Below are 19,181 nucleotides of genomic sequence, written 5' to 3'. Positions count from 1 at the left end.
GATTGGTCGAAAACACATCATTGAAGTAAACAGAGTCTATGTATTAGCCTTTTGTTATAACAAAAACGAAAAACAAGGGAGGAATAGATAGGTTATGAAGTGATGAATTTGGAAAATTTGTTGTTTGTTCGCGCGCGCACCTGTATGACGCCATTTTGAAATGAGCGCGCGCACGCTGTTTTTGAATTTTATTTTTCTATTCAAACGAGCGCCCGATGTGTTTAATTTCTCAATGACGATTTTTGCTCTTGTTTTTGTAGAGAATTGACTCCAAACACTTTCTCGAATATGCCTGATAGTTCTTTAACAAACTTTTGTACTTTACAGTTGTCGTAGTTTGTCGTACGGCTATACTTTTTGCTATGTTTTCTTCTGGCAGTTTCAGAGGTCCTCACTCAATTCATAGATCCGACGCGCGCACGAATATCCAATCAGAAAGCAGCAAATAGTAGCCAGCGAAGTGCAACCCAAATGTCCCACAAAAGTCCCACATAAATTTTAAGGTTGGTTCTCACTTGGGCGTAAGCGCAAGCGGAACGCACGTAGTTTTCCGATTCTCACTAGAACAAGCGCAAGAGAACGCAACTGCTTGATTTTCTTGCGCTTACGCTTGTGTTTGACCGATTTTCACTTGTGTTGCGCTTCAGTTTGCGCTTACGCTTGCGCTTGCGTCCTAGTGAGAACCAACTCGGGTTATCTAAAATATAGACGTTTATAGGGGTTTTCCTGCGACTTGGGAAATAAAACACAGTAACCTAACATGATGGAAACGTGTCTTGTTGTCCAAGCTTGGTGAAAAACCATGTAGAGAAGCATAGAAATAGATAACTACGAGTTTGGTTGTTGAATGGAAACGGCACAAATCCAGCTTAAAATACGAAAACTTGGAAATAATAAGATGAAGCGGTGCTCTCTTCGGTGAGGACTATGTGCTTATGTGTTTTCAAAGCTATCTTTGTCAACTTGCAGTGATTAAAGTGCGGGGAAAAGGCGAAGAGAAAGCCGAATTCGCTGTTTACGCCTTACTTCTAACTTCAATTTTTATCGGCAAACGTCAAGATTTACAGCAAAAATACAAACGACAGTCTCATTCTTATATGTAATTGAAGTAACCTAGCTAATATCAAACACAAGTTTAATGGTAGGACTTGTAAGTGGTTTGTTTGCTTCTTGTTTTTCGTTTCTACGTAGTCAATTTTACGTGTTTTTCTACAATTTGAGTCACAACTCTACACTAAAAGCGGCCGGGCAAAGAAATCAGGGCTAGCACTTTCTGCGCTGAAAATGCTTATTTGCTTGTCCAGATTCGCAGAAAAATATCTCAAACCAATCTTTTTTGGCGTCGATTGCCGACTTTATGTGGGACAGCATGGCTGTTATTGCACCATCTTTTACCTGGTTGGTTATTCGTGCGCGCGTGATTGACATGTCGGATCTATGAATGAAGTCTAGTTGTGAATGACGATGACTTGCGCGAGAGCTTGCGAAAAGGGGGCTGAGCTATCACTTTGATAGCGCGCGTTCGTGTTTAAAGACGAGTGTGTGCATTTTTCTTGTTTAATTCAATATTGAAGACACAACGGTACCCTGAAGTACAAGTCTATGAAGTACTCTATACGCGAGGACCAGACAGCGATCCTTGAGGTATCCAACACATGAAAGGAAATCAATATAAAAAAAATTAAAAGGAACGGGAAGACATAGGATACGTTCAAAAAAATAAACCAACCAAAAGAGCGGGGATTTGGGAAATCACCGAGCTGGTCTCGTCCCAGTTACAAAATAGACAATGACGTCAAGGCACCTCTAAGAAATTAATGATTGAGCAGCTTGGAAACTAGCTACGCATGCGCAACATGCACAAAATGCAGGCTACTTAAACAAATGTCTCTATAAAATGCACAAATTTCTCTATAAAATACACGCTATTTCAACAAATGTCTCTATGAAATGCACGCTACTTCAACAAATGTATTAACAAAATGCACGCTGCTTCAACAAATGTCTCTATAAAATGCACGCTACTTTAACAAATGTCTCTATAAAATGCACGCTAATTCAACAAATGTCTCTATAAAATGCACGCTTCTTCAACAAATGTCTTTATAAAATGCACGCTACTCAAAGAAATGTCTGTATAAAATGCATGCTAATTCAACAAATGTCTCTATAAAATGCACGCTACTTCAACAAATGTCTGTATAAAATGCATGCTAATTCAACAAATGTCTCTATAAAATGCACGCTACTTCAACAAATGTCTCTATAAAATGCACGCTAATTCAACAAATGTCTCTATAAATTGAAAAAAAAAACAACACAAAGCAAATTTTTTAGCGCTTATGAAAAAGGATTATTTGCATAGCAGGACGGCCGCTGCCATTTCTGTGTTTGTCTTAGCGTAAGTTTCTACTCAAAAGGTCAGGTGGTTTGTATTGCAATTCGCCTAGGAGGTCAACAAAGCGTGCAACAAACTCGCCTACTGAAAATCAATTAAAAACAAAAGCTGAATTATTCTTATATATACAACCTGCACAAAAACAATTTCAACCTGTCTTGTAACATTATGTCAGCTACGGGATCCCCGCATTCTAATGCATGCATAAAGCATAGGGGTGTCTAACCAGGACGGGGAGACATCCACAAAAACGGGGTAGATCGTCAGTAAAATATATTTAAGCCCTAAGGGATAAGAATCTGCGTGTGGTCAACAGCAATTCTTACCCCTAAGTGATAGCATATTGGGGTGTACAAGCAATTTTTAGCCCTAAGAGATAGCACTGTCGTTAATTGTGGACAATCTTAAATGACAATATTTTATAGGGAGTCGACCCGGAGGGCGTCTATAATGACAATCTTTTATAGGAAGTCGATCCGGTGGGTCGTCTATACTGACAATCTTTTATAGGAAGTCGACCCGGGGGGCGTCTATTTGTCCCCTTCAAGTGAAAGGATTTGTTAATCTGAAGCCTTATCTGCACTGCTTAATAAGACGTACTGTGCTGTGATCCCACGCAGTCTACTAAAAGTAAAAGCTAAGAGACACTAAAAGTAGACAAGTTTCTTCTCCCTAATACAGGTCGCTTCACTAGTTTTGTGAGACGGGCCGCCATTTAACGAACCCCGTATGATCTACAGTTCTCAATGAATAAATGTATAACCTTTGATACAAGTAGTTCAAATGCCTAGTTTGCCATGGTTACAAATGGCCTGGCGGTTTGGCTTCCCATAAGAATTTTTTGCCCGGATATGTTGTCATGGTCACCATTGCTCAAGGAAGCTAGGTTGCCATAGTTACCATTGGTCAGGAAACCTAGGTTGCCATAGTTACCGTTGGTAAGGGAGCCTTGGTTAAATAGGGGATGGAAATAGTTGAACATGACCGATGCACACCATGAAGTTGCAAGATGATTTCACGCCCTGCGGTAGCTCAAAGCTTGACAAGAAACGCCCCTTACATCGCAATAGAAGATTGCAAACCCACCAGTAAAGGATGGAGGTGATGGTTGTAGAACCGACCAGACAACGGAAATCTCACCTGCCACAGGTCGGACTGTAGATATGTCTGCAATCTCTGGTGATCATCATCATAATACTGATAGTGGTCAGAGAAATACATGATGATGTTGGTCTCAGTGATGATAATGATGATGATGATGATGATGATTATGGTGATGAATGTTTCGATTAGGAAATGATATGATGGCATTGCTGCAATTGTGATGATGGTGATGATGATGATGTCAGTGGTAATGATGATGATGATAAAGATAATGATGATGATGATGCTGATAATGATGATTATGATGCTGATAATAATGATGATGGTGATCATGATTATGATTATGATGATGGAAACTACGAAGATGAGGACCACGATTATGGTGGTGATGATTGTGGCGACGGTTACGATTTTACAATGACATTATGATGAAGATTGAGTGTTGATGCTGATGGTGATAAACATTATGATAATTATAGTGATTGGTCTTAAAAATGAAAAGTATCACTAAAGCACCCACAAATTGAGAGAATAGTTTGTAGCCGTACCAACAGAGTTCGACCCAAAGTCAGCTTCAGGATCAAAGATAAAGCTTCCATAATTATCTTCTGTAAACCCGATCCCATGATCCGCCCGGTCGCACGCACTTCCCCCTCCTCCTCCGATCATCATCACAGCTGCATCTCCACTGTCATACTGACACCAGAACCCGATCTTGTTTCTAGACTGGACAGTTCCGTCACAGGAGGCCTGCTCGAAGCCATTAGTGCTCGCGTACAGGCCCCCATACGTCACGGTGCAGCTGTGTCTGCACTGGTCACTCACCCAGGAGTCGGTGCCGTCGCGTCGTGTGTTGCCGAAGCTCATCAGTAGCCCCCTCATCGTCTTCCCGCCCAGACAGTCCCCGATGGTGACCAGTAGGGGGGTATGGGTGGGGTCATCACTTCGAGTCACCTTGACCTTGGTACCAGGCATCGTCCAGAATAGCGGGGAGATCATGTCGCTGTTGGCTGCTGGGTTCTGCTCATCGCCGATTGCAGAAAGCTGATCGAACCACAACATGCCATCGTCACGCATCCAGTTTTTGGAGTCAGCATTGGAGAAGCGAGCAACAAGGGACCATGTTCTTACTACATATGAGAAAAAAATGTTGTTATGTGATTGAATAATTAAAAGATATAAAGCGATAGGAATAAATGAAAATGAAGATGATGATGATGGTAATGATGATGATGATGCTGATGGAAGTAATAACGATGATTATTTACATTGTGCTTACATACTATGTCGATTCTGATTGGCTATGGGCGCGCTTTCAATTTGAGAATAACGCAATTTGAGGATCTTCATTAATCAGCTAGCTGAGAAGTGAACTATCAGCCAGCAGATTAGCAATCTATCTTTGCCCTAGGGCGCGAAGATTCAATTGTTGGAAGTGGCGGCCTTTGTGCAAATCGGTAATAGATTTTGTTTTCGGGAAAGTGTGTTTAACTGAGTCCCATCAGCTAATTCATTAGGTGTTTATGATGATGATGATTTTGATTGTGACGATATTGATGATGGTGGTGATTGTGATGATGATAACGATTATTATGATGCGAAAAAATGATTGAAGCGGTCTTTATGGTATGTAATGTCATAATAAGAATTTGCCAAGCTAGAAAAACGATGGTTGTGGTGATTTTGATAGTGATGGTGATGGAGATGTTTATGTTGATAGTGATGTTGGTAGTGATGATGATGATGATGGTGACGGTAGGTGGTGATGGTGGTGATGATGATGTTGATAGTGATTGTGGTGATGATGATGATGATGATGATGTTGATAGTGATTGTGGTGGTGATGATGATGATTATTATTATTATGTTGTTTTCTCACTTACCACAAGTCTTTCCGTCGCCAATGAAACCGTTAGCGCATGTGCAGATGTACGATCCAGCTACATTGGTACAGTAGGCATTGCTATGGCAACCATGATACATCGTGCTGCACTCATCAATATCAACTGCAATATTTACATATTTCATTATTACAGGCAACCTTAAAAGTGCAAAATCCGCTAAAACTGAATGTGGAGAAAATTTCACGCTTGCTAGATTAAGAAATAAAAATAAACAGCATCAGTATAAAAATGGTGGTAACTTTATAAGAACGCGTGCTCTGATTGGTTTGCTATCTCGCTGTTGGACAACGCAAAAACTAAATGATGAGAAAATTGAACGTTTAGTGGAATTTTCTACTGTCTGGAGCGACATGCACCAACATGCAGCTGATTACAGTACATGTAGTGAATAACATCCGCACACCTCAGAAAGCAGCGCCACAAGATATATTCACTGAATATCAGGATTTTTTCCAAGGTCTCGGATGTTTGCCAGGCGAATACAATCTAGAGGTTGATAAAGAGGTCTAGCCTGTAAAGCATACGCCACGACGAGTAGCAATACCCTTGAAAGCAGAGCTGAAAGCACACATTGAAGATCTCGAGAATGTGGAAGTCTTAAAGAAAGTCACAGAACCAACGGATTGGATAAGCAGTCAAGTTGTCGTACGGAAGGGTTCGAAGCTTCGCCTGTGTATTTATCCCAAGGACTTAAACAAAGCTATGAAGCGATCACACTAACTGATGCCGACCAATAAAGATATCTTACCTGAATTAGCGAAGGCAAAAGTGTTGCAGATGCTAAGAATGGTTTTTGGCAAGTAAAACTGGACGAAGACAGCATCTTGACGACCTTCTGGACACCATTCGGGAGATACCGATGGTTGCAAGAGGACATCCTCATCACAAGACGAGGGAAGACAGAAGAACAAGCACTTCGAGATCATGACACCAATTCATAGATCCGACATGTCAATCACGCGCGCACGAATAGCCAATCAGGAAAGAGATGATGCAATAACAGCCATGTGGTCCCACAAATGTCCCACAAACAGTCGGCAATCGACGGCAAAAAGATTGGTTTGAGATATGTTTCTGCTAATCTGGACAAGCAAAATAAGCATCTTCCGGTCAGCGTAGAAAGTTCTAGTCCTGTTTTCTTTGACCGGCCACTTTTAGTGTAGAGTTGGGACTCAAATTGCAGAAAAACACGTAAAACTTCTGGGAAGAAACGAAAAACAAAAAGCAAACAAACCTACAAGAACAGTGTAAGTCCTACCATTAAACATGTGTTTGATATTATCCTAGATTACTTCAATTACATATAAGAATGATGAGACTGTCGTTTGTATTATTGCTGTAAACCTTGACATTTATCGATAAAACTTGTAGTTTAAAGTCAGGCGTAAACTGCGAATTCGGCATTCTCTTCTACTTTTCCCTGCACTTAAATCAAGAATCGCACTTAAAAAAAGTTGAAAAAATTGCTTTGAAAGCAGATAAACACATAATACCTACCGAAGAAAGCACCGCTTTATCTTATCATTTCCAAGTTTTCGTATTTCTAGCTGGATTCGGGTCGTTTCCATTCAACAACCAAACTTATAGTTATCTATTTCTATGCTTCTATACAAGTTTTTCACCAAGCTTGGACAACAAATCAATTTCTATCATGTTAGGTGACCGTCTTTTATTTCCCAAGTCGAAGGACAACCCCTATAAACGTCTATATTTAAGATAAACCGGAGCAGGATTCACAGACCTCATCCGACATGTTGTACAATTTGTGGGACTATTGTGGGACATTTGGGTTGCACTTCGCTGGCTTCTATTTGCTGCTTTCTGATTGGTTATTCGTGCGCTCGTCGGATCTATGAATCTAGTTGCTTTACTGGAGAGGGCAAGACAGTAAACCTGAAGCTTAATTAAAAAAAGCTCAAGCTCAGACTGCCAGAGGTCCCCTACATAGGTCACCTCCTCACCCCCGGAGGCGTAAAACCAGATCCCGAGAAAGTCCGTGCAGTACAGGAAATGCCACGTCCAGATGGGAAAAGCAAAGCTGAGAAAATAAAGGCTGTCCAACGGTTCCTCGGGATTGTAAACTACTTAGCAAAGTTTGTACAGCATCTCGCACACGAGAGTGAGCAACTAAGACGTCTCACAGACAAGGAAGCAGAGTGGGCGTGGGAACATCACCACCAAGACGCGTTTGAGAGGATCAAGAATCTAGTAGCAAATCACCCGGTCTTACGATACTACTAGTAAGCCAGTCACTATTCAGTGTGACAGCAGCGAAACTGGTCTTGGAGCCGCCTGCAGGATTATCAGCCTGTGGAATTCGCATCGAGAACACTGACTCCAACAGAGCGCCGCTATGCTCAGATCGAAAAAGAGTGCCTGGCGATAGTTTTCGCGTGTGAAAGGTTTAACCAGTACATCTATGGAAGAGAATCGGTGCAGGTAGAGAGTGACCACAAACTTCTGGAAGCAATCTTCCCCAAGCCGTTGACTTCAGCTCCAAAGCGTTTAGAGGGCATGCTGCTGCGTCTGCAGAAGTTCAACTTAGATGTACGTTATAAGAAAGGTGTAGAGATGTACCTAGCAGACACATTTGCACCATTGCCGGAGGTCGGTCCAACCAAGAACAGTCTAAGACCAGAACACGAAGACGTCTGCCGGCTAGACCTAGAGCAAGTTGATCCAACCGAATTTCTCAGAGTATCAGACGACGGGCTCAAGAGGATTAAGAAGGAAACGGAGTGTGATTAGAAGTTGCAACATCTAAAAGAAACAGTGCTGCAGGGTTGGCCTGAGACAAAACAATAAGCAGATCCGAGAGTTGCTGAATATTGGACAAACCCTGATGAAATAAGCGTCTATAATGGAGTGCTGTACAAGGGAGAGAGAGCTATTGTCCCGTCTTCCCTACAGAAAACACTCATGTCTCGCGTCCATGCAAGTCATCAAGGGGAGCAAGCATGTCTCCGAAGAGTGAGGGATGCTTTGTTTTGGCCTGGGATGAGCCAACAGATCAGAGATCTCGTAAGCAGCTGTAGCCTCTGCGCAGATCACGCGCCAGCTCAAGCCAAGGAACCATTGATGACACCAGAGCTTCCCAAACGCCCCTGGAGTATCATTGCGCAAGCCCTCTACACTCTCAACGGAATGGATTTTCTAATAACAGTGGATTCTTACAGTGGATTCTGGGAAGTTGACGAGCTAACCCAAGCTACAGCTGCCAATGTCATACACAAGACTAAACAGCACTTCGCACGTTACGGAATTCCAGACAGGGTCTACAGCGATAATGGTCCACAGTTTGCTAATGCAGAGTACACCCCGTTTGCCTCCAATTGGAAGTTCTAACACCAAACATCGTCACCATACCACAGCCAGTCCAACGGGCTGATAGAAGCAGCTGTTAAATCCGCAAAAAATATGCAAAAGAAGGCGAATAAATCGGATCGAGACGTTTGGATAAGTTTTCTGGACCACAGGAATACGCCAACCGAAGGTATGGATAGCAGCCCAGTCCAAAGATTGATGTCAAAGAGAACGAAGACAACTCTGCCGCTAGCACAACATCTACTCGAACCGGAGCTTCAACAAGATGTAACAGAAAAGGCGAAGAAACATTTTGACCGGGGTTCAAAAGAACTACCCGAGCTAAACATCGGCGAACCTGTCAGAATGACCAGTCTCCCAAAAGAAACCAAGAAATGGAAGAAAGGGGTTTGCTTTGGCAAAGTGGCCCCCAGATCATACCTAGTCGATATTGATGGCTCCATATATCGTAGGAACAGGAAGTTTATACGCAATGCGAAGGATCATGCAGAGGAGTTAGTAAAGGAGAGCCTGCCGATGCAGCCAGTGACCCAGCTTTCGTTGAGAACGACAAGGAGCGGAAGGATCGTTAAGCCTCCAGTCAGGCTAGACTTGTAGAACACGGACCCTGTCCAAAACGTTGAATACTTAGTTAAAACCAGTTAAATCAAAGAGACTCCAGATAATGTTATAAACTGGAACGTTACGCTTGTTGTTAGGTACAATTGTAGTCATGTTTAGTTATGTTTTTTTTTTCTAAAAAAAGTCTGGTTTGCCTGTGGTTTGACCTCTGTTACCAGACGCTCTAGTCTCCTCGTCACCGTTTCGGCACAGATCGCTCGTCCCGGCGTGTATATCACAGTATCCGTTTTGTCGCTGCCCCTTTCCGCTATCCAGGCCCGTAATGTCGACTGAACTTGATTGAACCTGGCTCAACTGAGCGATTTGATTTCTACATTTGCACCGCCACTCGCTTTTTCGATTTTCTTTGCATCGATGTTTTTGACAATCGAATCGCCGAAAATCAGAACTCTCTTCTTTGCTTTGATTTCATTTGCGGCTTGAAATCGTTTTCTCTGGTTTTCTTTAGAGTCCATTAGTTGTCTGTCTATCTGCGGAGAGCCTGCATGATCTCGCACGATTTCTGTCTGTGTCGGAGTTCCTGGAGTTTCTTGATCGCGGTGATCACTACCATTTTCGGTCATTTCTGCCTGTTTGTGTTGAAATATCATGGTTGTTGTGTGACGCTTCTTCGACAGTGATTTGCATATTTTGCTGACTTTTGGCGGAAAACTTAAAAATATATCTTAAGTCATTTATGTCTGCTTTATGCTTCTCATTCTCTTCGTCGTAGCATCTAGAGCAACTGCCTCTTTGACTATCCAGCGAAGTTTCAGACAAAATTGGGGGTTTCACGATCGTTTGAACTTGAATTTTTTTTTGTTCGGCTCTGGACTCGTGAACATCGCTTAACTCTATTATTTCTTGCTCTAGAACGGGATCCTTGGATACAAGCGCTAATCCACTTTGATCTTGAGACTTTGCTCTTGTTATGATAGGCATTCCTCTAAGCTTAATAACCCATTTGGATTAAAAATTATAGCGAATATACGGAGCGGAGTTTGACACGTGAGACCGCTCTACTGTTTTAACAGGTATTTTAACAGGTATTAAAATACCTTATATAATGCCTCATGTTCGTTAGTCTGCTATCGTTTTACTGTTGTACCCAAATATTTCCCAGGAAACTAGTTTCCATTCCCTCCCCAGATTTTTGTATCGCTAAGTATAAAGCCTTTATCACGTGTCCAAAGAAGGACATCCGATTTATCAACATGCCTATTGAATATTGATGGGTGTTTTAAAGCGAAAGAAGATGTCTCAACGATGAAATTCTGTAAGATAACGACATGTCAATATACGAAATTACTATAGTCTTCAAACATAAATGTTGGTCAAAATTCTATTATTTTTTTGTAATGGTTATAAGCATTGTGTGGAAATACGAGCGAACATAAAACATTCAAAAAGACAGAATATTCAAAATTGTCAGAAGTGCTTCGCGCTTCAGTCAGATCCTTCTAAGGGCAACACATACAACAGTGAGATCCTTATGAGGATAACACATACCACAGTGAGATCCTCATAAGGGCAACACATACCACAGAGAGATCCTTATAAGGGCAACACACCACAGAGAGATCCTTATAAGGGCAACACATACCACAGGGAGATCCTCATGAGGGCAACACATACCACAGGGAGATTCTTAAAAGGGCAACACATACCACAGTGAGATCCTCATAAGGGCAACACACCACAGAGAGATCCTTATAAGGGCAACACATACCACAGGGAGATCCTTAAAAGGGCAACACATACCACAGTGAGATCCTCATAAGGGCAACACATACCACAGTGAGATCCTCATAAGGGCAACACATACCACAGAGAGGTCCTCATAAGGGCAACACATACAACAGAGAGATCCTTATAAGGGCAACACATACCACAGAGAGATCCTTATAAGGGCAACACATACAACAGAGAGATCCTTATAAGGGCAACACATACCACAGAGAGATCCTTATAAGGACAACACATACCACAGAAATCCTCATAAGGACAACACATACCACAGAGAGATCCTTATAAGGGCAACACATACCACAGAGAGATCCTTATAAGGACAACAGATACCACAGGGAGATCCTCATAAGGGCAACACATACCACAGAGAGATCCGTTAAACCCTGGACCGCATGTGCAGGAGAAGTCCCCCGATTCGTAGTTTGGGATGCAAGTACCGTTGATACCACAGGGAACCCGTTCGCATTCCGTCTGAAAAACAAGGTATGACGTTTTACATTTCTGTGACTACGACTAACACTATGGCCAAGTAGCGAGATTTGTACAGACTCTTTTTGTTTGCTTGCTGATTGGCTATTCGTGCGTCTTTGTAAACTTTCTTGTGAGGTTCTCTTCAGCTGAACAATTAAATTACACGCCCTCAATGAGGGGAATTCTTCCTAGTCATCATTTTGAAAAAGAATTTATTCGTAACTTTTAGTATTTTGTTTGGGGAAATGCGAGTATTACTTTAGCACTCGCCTTTCTCGATTAATTAGTTACAACTGACAAGTAAGCAGAATCTGAAAGATAGGAAGATTCTGCAAAGTAGGGAGAATACTGCATGTTTTTATATATTGGTTTTTTACTTGACTTTAGCCGAAGAGCTTACTACGTTTGAAGAAAATATTTTTTAGCGGAGCCAGCGCAGTCGTAGGCAGCACAATTTGCAATAACTTCGTAAAAAGACTCACCAGTATAAAAAAAAAACCACATTAAAAAACTTTAGCGCTATACGATAATTCTACCTAGTTTTATAAAACCCAAACAAATACAGTAAAATCTAGAATAATTAAGCTTCTTGTGTTTTTTTTATTTTTCCCTCACGGGAAGCATGCGTCCGTTACATTTCGCGCGCTTTTCCAAACTCGCGGTCCCTCGTACACACATAGAAATATTCGCTCGCCAAAGATACCGTCAAACCTTCAAACATTCAAAATATTTTAGGTGGGTAAATGGAAGACTAGAATGAAAAAGAACGGACAAAGGAGAACACTACATTTTCTCTAAACCTTGTCGAACTGGTATAAAATCCGACGAGCTGTTGCCCATCATTCGGAAATGAACGGCACATTGAATCCTCAGAGCCGTAGCAGGCCACGTAAGATGGGAGGGGGGGGGGGGGCACAATACAGAAACATTAAGAAAATATTAGGGGGCACAGCCACGCCCCTATTGGTCATTTCCTTATAGAGTCCTTATAATTTTGGACAATGTTGGGGGGAAGGGGGGGCACATGTCCCCAGTGTCATGTTGATGCCACATTTGTAATAACGGCCACATTTGTAATAAGGTAGGCCACATTTGTAATAACAGCCACATTTGTAATAACCTGCCACATTTGTAATAACCTGCCACATTTGTAATAAGGTAGGCCACATTTGTAATAACCTGACACATTTAGGCCACATTTGTAATAACCTGCCACATTTGTAATAACCTGCCACATTTGTAATAACCTGCCACATTTGTTATTACGGCCACATTTGTAATATATAGATTTAGGCACTGCCTAAAAGCGGAGCCAGTTTTATTACCCTTTTTTAATATTGGGAATCTTTGGGCAGTTTAGGGGTATGACCACCTGAAGAATAGAGCTTCTAGACAAGAATTTCTTTTAAGAATAAAAAAGAGATCCATAATAATAACATTCACCTCAGTCTATATGCTTTAAAAAGACTAAAGTGCTGTATGCTTAATCCACCCTCCCCACTTTTTCATACATGTAACTTGTTTGAAATGCACGGTCCAAGCTTGATTTTTTTTATCTCATCTATTTCTCCCACCGTAATGAAATGCTGGACCTCCTCCCAATCAACACTTCTTTTGCAGCTTAACAAAAAAAATATTGCTGATATTTTACTTTTGTTTGTTAACAGTGCTCTGTGTAGCTTCATTTGATAGACAACTGATACTGAACAGATATTTCCTATTTTACATTTCTATAATCAAATAATCTAACATATATGTGCCTTGCCATGTACAGCATTACTCGTTTTTTTTTTGTTGAGTACAGCTTTGAAGATCAAGAGACTTCAGCAGATGTTTGCGGCAAGAGAGCCCAACATTTTGCACCCAAAAATACCTATGATGAAAATTTTCAGCCATTTTTTAAACACAGTACAGGTACCAAATTGCTGGAAGATGCAACTACAAATCTTTGTGAATACAAATATTTCAATTCACTATTCTTTTCCTACTCCAGTCTAACAGCACAGTTATATCATTCTTAAATGTTAACCTCCCAGTTATCCGATTTGACAGCATCCATTAAGAGGTGGGTTGGCTCCTCTTAAAATAGTCAGATGGGGTTGTTTGTCCTATCTTAAGGGTATGAAATTATGCTAACTGCTTTTCCTTAGGGAGTATTCAAAATGCTTAGAGACAGAAATTGCCTGACCACACCTAATGTGCTACCTTATGGGGGTAGGAATTACCGACCAAACCCAAAGTGTTATCCCTTAGGGTTGAGATCGATCATCCCCTTCTGTTTTTATGGGATTCTTTTTAGGTAAATGGGAATGGTAAACAGCAATTTTACTCAATAGCAGATATGGCGAAGACGCAGAAATGCAGGTTCTGAATAAACTTGAATGTATCTAATTAATAATATCTTAAATGCACAAAAGGTGCTGAATGGCGAATCAAATTATTGCTACTCATAAGTAACTTGAATCCCACAAAAGAATGAAAAGAGCATAGCACTTGGGACAACCCCCACCCCTTTAAAAGGAAAAAGAAATCACAGTTTTGTTTATTTTAAATTCTAAAATTTTAGGGCAATATCAACCAAACATATTTTTCCCAGGGGAAGAATGCAGATTGATTGAAAAGAAAAAAACATATTTTAAAGGGAAGAAAGGAAAGCTAAATATTTTGCTAAAATATGCTGCTCATCATCCATGTCTTCTTACAGTCTCACATCATGGCTTTTGGGTATTAACAGTTCACCTGAATCAGAAAAAAATCGTTCGTCGTTATTTCAATTTTCTAATTTTCTTAAAACATGAGAACAAACGTAGAGAAAAACAAATAATTAGATTAGTATCCTTACCAAACAGACAACAGATCAATATTGGCTTTAAGTATATGAGAAAGAAAGAGAAAAATTCATTTTGACTTTTTTGTGTATTTAACATGAAATTTAGGACAAAAACAGCATAGACAGGAGATGAATTCTCAATTTAAAAATAAGCTTAATGATAAATAGTTTTACTAACACAACTGTGTATACATGAGTCATCAAGGTCGTTCTTAACTGAGCTAGATAGGTAGATAAGTTTTGATTTGTAGATGTATTTATCTTATTTGAGGAAAAGTCTCTTTTACGATTATAACAGAACTGGGAAGCCGTTTTAGTGCGCGCCAAAATAGGATCCAATCAGCGTTCAAGAAATTGATCTCTCAGCCAATTAAAAACACAGTGTAAGCAAGATGATTGAATAGTGACACCGAGAAAATCAGAGAAGTTGTAAAACGACGAAAATCGTTTTGTTTGAGGATTATTATCAGAAATATTTGCAAACAAAAAGAATTACACTTAAAAGGAATATGACAAGAATTACGTTTTGATTCATTTATTCTATTCACACTATTTTGAATTGCAATTTTCGTCCGGAACTCACCTTGACTGTCCATGTTGTTTGCCTTGTGGTGTTCGCTCGTTTAGGAGAGCAATTCCGTATTTTAGCTATCATAAATAAAGCTTTTCTTTTTTGATTTTTGCTCTGTGACATCATAATGAGAATAGTAGTGCAGAGCCTCGACAATTCCCTGATAAATGCTGCTGGTTTTGTAGCGTTTTCCTTAAACTATAAAGTTTTCAACCATCGCACCAGGTGAAGAAGTTGAGCCGATATTCCGAGCTTGTAAGAACAAAGCAGTTCCTACAAAGCAGTAGACAGATGTATCCTTCAAATTCTTATTTTCATATGGCCATTTGACTGGATAATTAGTTGCATTTTCTCTATTAAACACTTTTTACGTCAATTCTTCCCTGCCAGCTTGTGTACCGTTGATCGTTTGATGTCGAAAGTCAGAATAGGCTTAGTCCCCCCCCTGCTTTCCAAGCCCCCCCACCCCCCAGTTCCTGTCGGAGCCAGTCTGTCATTGGTTTAGAGCGATCAATCAATTAGCTGGCCTGGTCGCATGAGCTGGTCACGTGAGTGGTACAGCCAGCTGACAGAGTGTGACATGACGTCATTGACCAAAAATTTTGAGTCGCCTAGTTTATGACCAATTTCTATACCTATGGAGCTCCGTGCGCGGCCTGCGGCCGCGCTGGCTCCGCTAATAAGGTAGGCCACATTTGTAATAACCTGCCATATTTGATATAACTGCCACATTTGTAATAAGGTAGGCCCCATTTAAAATAAACTATCCGATATCTCATGAAAGAAACATCGTATGACATCCAAACTTGGTAGGTGTCACGTGTCATGGGGGGTGCAACCAGATGGTCACGTGATATGTGACGTCATCCATGACATCATTTAAAAATAAGAAATATAAACATTAATATAAGATATGTCATGATAGACACATCGTCAGGCTGTCAAACATGCAAGATGTCATGCGAGTGTCAATAAGGTAAGACAGAATGGTCACGTGATGTATGACGTCTTCGACGACGACAACGAAGTGGACAGAGTGTGAATAAACAAACAACGATCCCGAATGAACAAGGATAAAATACGGGATTCAAGCTCATATTGGAAACTGCAAAATTGTGGGTCTAGCTGCATTAAGCAAAGACTAAAAATGATTTCTTTAATGATTAACGGATCAATAAGCAGCCAAAATCACAATTTCTATCCGGTGGAAAATTTCTATTAGTCATTAGAGTTATTAACTTAATCATTATTAACTTATAGAGTTTATCAGATTGAATTTTAAAATAATATTAAGTCCCTATAGCTTTCATCCAAACCCTCCCGAATAAGAAGCATATTTAGTGGTTATAATTCATAGAATGCAAATGTTGATGGCTGTATTCTTCATAGCGGAGCCAGCATGGCCGCAGGCCGCGCGCGAAGCTCCATAGGTATAGAGAAATGGTATATAACTATGCGACTTAGTTGTTTTGGTCATTGCGCGGGTACCCTATGGTGTCACCTGCCCGCCTGCCCGTGGAGCCAGCACAATTTGCAATAACTTAGCAAAACGCCACCTCAGTGAAATAATTATACAAAAATATATTTTAGCACTATCCGAGAATGCTACTTACTTAATAAAACCCCGAAAGTTGCATCAAAACTTACAATTATTTAGTTTTTAGTGTTTTTGTATTTACACTCACGGGAACCCTGCGTCTAATTTTTCCCGCGTTATGCTCTTCTAACTCGCGCCCGACACCGTGAATTGATAAAGTTTTTGCATTATTTTCGTCGTGGCTAAAGCCAAGAAAGAAATTCGACACATCTTAACACGTTTATAATAAACAGACGTACAAACGATGGATGGGTTTGGAAAAAGAAGGTAAGTAAGACCTCAATTTTATAAACTTCGTCGGAGCTATGAAAAACTCTTGTGTTGAGATATTTCTAGCACTCAAACAGTTAACATTATTCCATAAAAAGGATAGAAATTGTGCGATTGATTGTTCGTAAACAAACGTCGCGTTTGTTTTAGAAAATGTTGTTTATATTTCTTTTCTTTTAATTTATTTTTCATCATATTTAAGTTCTGTCAGCTCTTTTATGAAAGATATCGAGCGAGGAACGCAACATAATTAGCAGCTTGTAAAAATGTTACAAATATTTAGTTCGTCAAACTTTTTAAACACATTCTAATGGATATGTAGACAGCAAAATAATCAAAAAATACCACCTTTTGTTTCTTTCTCGATGCTTTTATCATCAAGTTACAATAATTATTTTTAATATGACTTTTTGGAGTCATTTTTTGGGGAGGAACCCATTCAGAAGTAAGTAAAGTGAAAACGCCGCTACGTTTGACAGATATTGCTACAAAGCCGTCTGCCTACGGCAAAACGTCAAAACAAGATGAAGTGAGAAAAATATTTGTTGCATTTTTATTAAGTTAAGTCAGTGAAACTTAATAAGATTTTGTTATATGCCAAATTTCATGATTATTTTTCGACGAAAGTCTACGGATTCAAACAGATGAATGAATTTGTGATTCAGAGAGCGCGCAATTATCAAGTAAACAATTGCTAAAATGCTCTTCATAGATCCACATAATTAAAGATGGCTTTGCTAAATACGATAAATTCTTATTTTAATTTTATAAGCATTGGAAATATATGGGAGAAGTTACAAAAATCGTTCCTGAAGTTTGTGTCCAGAATTAGAGCAAATCAGTGACACATACTTTTCGAGCACGGCGCCCTAAACTTGTGTATATAAATTATAAGTATTTTATTAGGTTAAGGTCCAATCTTGGTATTGGCAAGATATCAAAAGTGTTATTTTGATTGCTAAAAAGTTATGGTGCTAAATGCAAAAACCGTCCGTAATTGGGGCAACACACTGTACTTTGTAAATAACAATTTTGGGTGAAAAGAGACAAAACTAAAAAATAGTTGACTTTTTTTGGAAAAAGAAAACAAGGTTCAGGCAAGAGAGCGTAAGATAAGAGAGGGACACTTTGGTATTACCCGCGCGCCATGTCGATTCCGAATCTGGCTATTTTTAGTAACCACCACCCCACACATGCGCGTATTTTTACACTCTACCCCCGCGCTTTGGCATTTACATCTTGTTGTTTGCCGCTGTTTTGTGACTTGAAGCCGAAAAAACCATCATATTTGCAAAAATACCATCTAAAATTTCATTATAGCATCAAGGATACGGGCAGTTGCGGTTTATTAAGGGGAGGAAGTACTTCGAGGATTGCAAGATTTAGAAAACGAGACTTCATTCAAAATCAAGAGCGCAAAACCTCGTGCTTCAAACACCGTTTTCGCTCTAACTTGCTGCTTTTTTGTGGTTTCTCAACATTCATTATCTTCCTAATGGTCAAACAAAATCTGTAAGTTAGATATAATATTGATTTTTGTGAATATTCCGGTGAATTGAGAAGGAATCCAAGATAAATACATTTCATAAAACTATCCTTGTAGCGAGGGAATGCATTTTTGTGATGATCAAAGCGAGCAAGCCGAAGTGTCTGAGCTTTTGTAATAGTGAGAAAATAAAGAGGAAGATATTACTTTACTTCTTTGATGTTGTTATTATTATATGTTATTTTATTATGTTGTTATTATACAAGCTGGAGTCGAGATTTGAATCAAACGCGGTATCACAGCCATTTTATTGCTTGTCGGTTTTTTCTTTTATTTTCACTTCGCCGCTCAGACAAACAAAACAGTCAAACTATTCAGGGATTTAGCTTTCTGTAAGTATATTTGCCAATATTGCTTACTTAAGTTAGATTTGTTTTGTTCTTCAGAGGTTTTTTACATGATCTCTTTTCATTCCTTTCGAGTTGGCAAAACCCGCGGGGGAGTAGGACAAAAGTAGTAAAGATAGTATGCATATCGGGTGGATTCCAGTCCCCCGGCCGCGCGGTCGTGGCGCGTTCTGATTGGTTGTTGAAATAGGCGTGCTGTGATTGGTTGGAATAGATCGGGCGGAAGTGACGTCACGGGTGGACTTTGGACTGGGGTGTTTTGGACTTTGGACTTTAGAGGGGGAGGGGTGGTGGATGGTGATTGGTGGGATTTGATCGGGCGGAAGTGACGTCATAGGTGAGGGTATTATTATGGGATACCCTAAAAAGAATATATAAGATAAAAATTTTGAAGCGAAGAACATTGGTGCTTTGTTTGTTGATGATGAAGTGTTTTTGTGACGTAGAGGTCAAAAAAGTAGGGTCTGCCT

The 19,181-nt window shown here is 40.1% G+C and overlaps 1 protein-coding gene across 1 annotated transcript in view; it reads right to left on the bottom strand.

Moving 5' to 3' along the window:
- Window positions 1-1,215: 1,215 nt before the first annotated feature.
- LOC5505808 overlaps window positions 1,216-19,181 on the bottom strand; it is a 35,710-nt gene continuing 17,744 nt past the window's right edge. The window contains exons 2-4 of the mRNA XM_048734412.1: window positions 11,442-11,550; window positions 5,386-5,508; window positions 1,216-4,632 (exon numbers count right to left, since the gene is read on the bottom strand). Of these exons, the coding sequence (XP_048590369.1) occupies window positions 4,010-4,632; window positions 5,386-5,508; window positions 11,442-11,550 (855 nt within the window). The 3' untranslated portion in view covers window positions 1,216-4,009. The remainder of the gene's footprint in view (window positions 4,633-5,385; window positions 5,509-11,441; window positions 11,551-19,181) is intronic.

The sequence above is a fragment of the Nematostella vectensis genome, chromosome 11 (genome assembly GCF_932526225.1).
Source record: "Nematostella vectensis chromosome 11, jaNemVect1.1, whole genome shotgun sequence".
Lineage (NCBI taxonomy): Eukaryota > Metazoa > Cnidaria > Anthozoa > Actiniaria > Edwardsiidae > Nematostella > Nematostella vectensis.
The sequence above is the reverse complement of the archived record's forward strand: the minus strand, read 5'-3'. Positions and strand labels throughout refer to the sequence as shown.